The 1322-nt window shown below is 48.6% G+C and overlaps 1 protein-coding gene across 1 annotated transcript; it reads left to right on the top strand.

The window, feature by feature from the left end:
• Positions 1–610: 610 nt before the first annotated feature.
• Positions 611–997, top strand: LOC112621692 (prothymosin alpha-like; the record flags this gene model as incomplete). The annotated part of the gene is made up of 1 exon (XM_025381087.1): positions 611–997. A coding segment is annotated over one exon (387 nt), but the record flags the coding sequence as incomplete, so codon positions are not given.
• Between the last annotated feature and the right edge of the window lie 325 nt (positions 998–1322).

Genomic DNA, 1322 nt, shown 5'->3' with positions numbered 1-1322 from the left:
GCTGAAATATCAAGCCTAATGCCATCATGCACTTAAAACACATTGCTTCTTGCCCTGATTCTAAGCACACATAATTTCAGTTATAATCCAGCTTTTCACACATTTCTAAGGATTCAGAATTGGACTGGGCACTGTGGGTCACCCCTGTAATCCCAGCACTTTGGGAGGCCAAGGCGGGCGGATCACCTGAGGTCAGGAGTTTGAGACCAGCCTGGACAACATGGAGAAACCCCATCTCTGGTAAAAATACAAAAATTAGCTGGGAGTGGTGGTGGGCACCTGTCATCCCAGCTATTCGGGAGTTTGAGGTAGGATAATCACTTGAACCCAGGAGATGGAGGTTGCAGTGAGCTGAGATGGTGCCACTGCACTACAGCCTGGGTGACAGAGTGAGACTCTGTATCAAAAAACAAAACAAAACAAACAAAAAACAAACAAACAAACAAAAAGAATTCAGAATTGAGGTGGTCAGAATAGCTAGTTCTTTTGCCAGTTAAATTCCTTCTTTTCCCCACTGGCTGCTCTGAAAAGCCGTCTTTGCATTGTTCCTTGTCCGGCTGGGCAGCTTTATCGCCAGAGTCCCTGAACTCTGGCTTTCTTCTTAATCCCCTGCATCGGATCACCCTCGTCCCCCGACCCCGTGTCAGAGGCAGCCGTAGACACCGGCTCCGAAATCACCACCACGGACTTACAGGAGAAGGAAGTTGTGGAACAGGCGGAAAATGGAAGAGACGCCGCTGCTATCGGGAATGCTAAGGAGGAAAACGGGGAGCAGGAGGCTGACAATGAGGTAGATGAACAAGAGGAAGAAGGTGGGGAGGAAGAGGAGGAGGAAGAAGAAGGTGACGCTGAGGAAGAGGATGGAGATGAAGACGAGGCAGCTGAGTCGGCCACGGGCCAGCGGGCAGCTGAGGATGATGAGGATGACGACGTCGATACCAAGCAGCAGAAGACCCACGGGGATGACCAGACAGCAGAAAGGGAAAAGTTAAACTAAAAAAAAAAAAAAAAAAAAAAAAGCCGCCGTGACCTGTTCACCCTCCACTTCCCGTCTCAGAATCTAAACGTGGTCACCTTCGAGCAGAGAGGCCCCCCCACCGCCCACCGTGGGCAGTGCCACCCGCAGACGACACACGCTCTCCACCACCCAACCCAAACCATGAGAATTTGCAACAGAGGAGGAAAAACCCAAAACTTCCGAGGCCCTGCTTTTTTTCTTAAATGTGCTTTAAAAAGGAAATTTGTTCGTATTTTTTATTTACATTTTATATTTTTGTACAGATAGGGTCAGCCATTTTTAATGATCTCGAATGACCAAACCA

This window comes from Theropithecus gelada, chromosome 3, assembly GCF_003255815.1.
Source record: "Theropithecus gelada isolate Dixy chromosome 3, Tgel_1.0, whole genome shotgun sequence".
NCBI classification, from domain to species: Eukaryota; Metazoa; Chordata; class Mammalia; order Primates; family Cercopithecidae; genus Theropithecus; species Theropithecus gelada.
The sequence above is the reverse complement of the archived record's forward strand: the minus strand, read 5'-3'. Positions and strand labels throughout refer to the sequence as shown.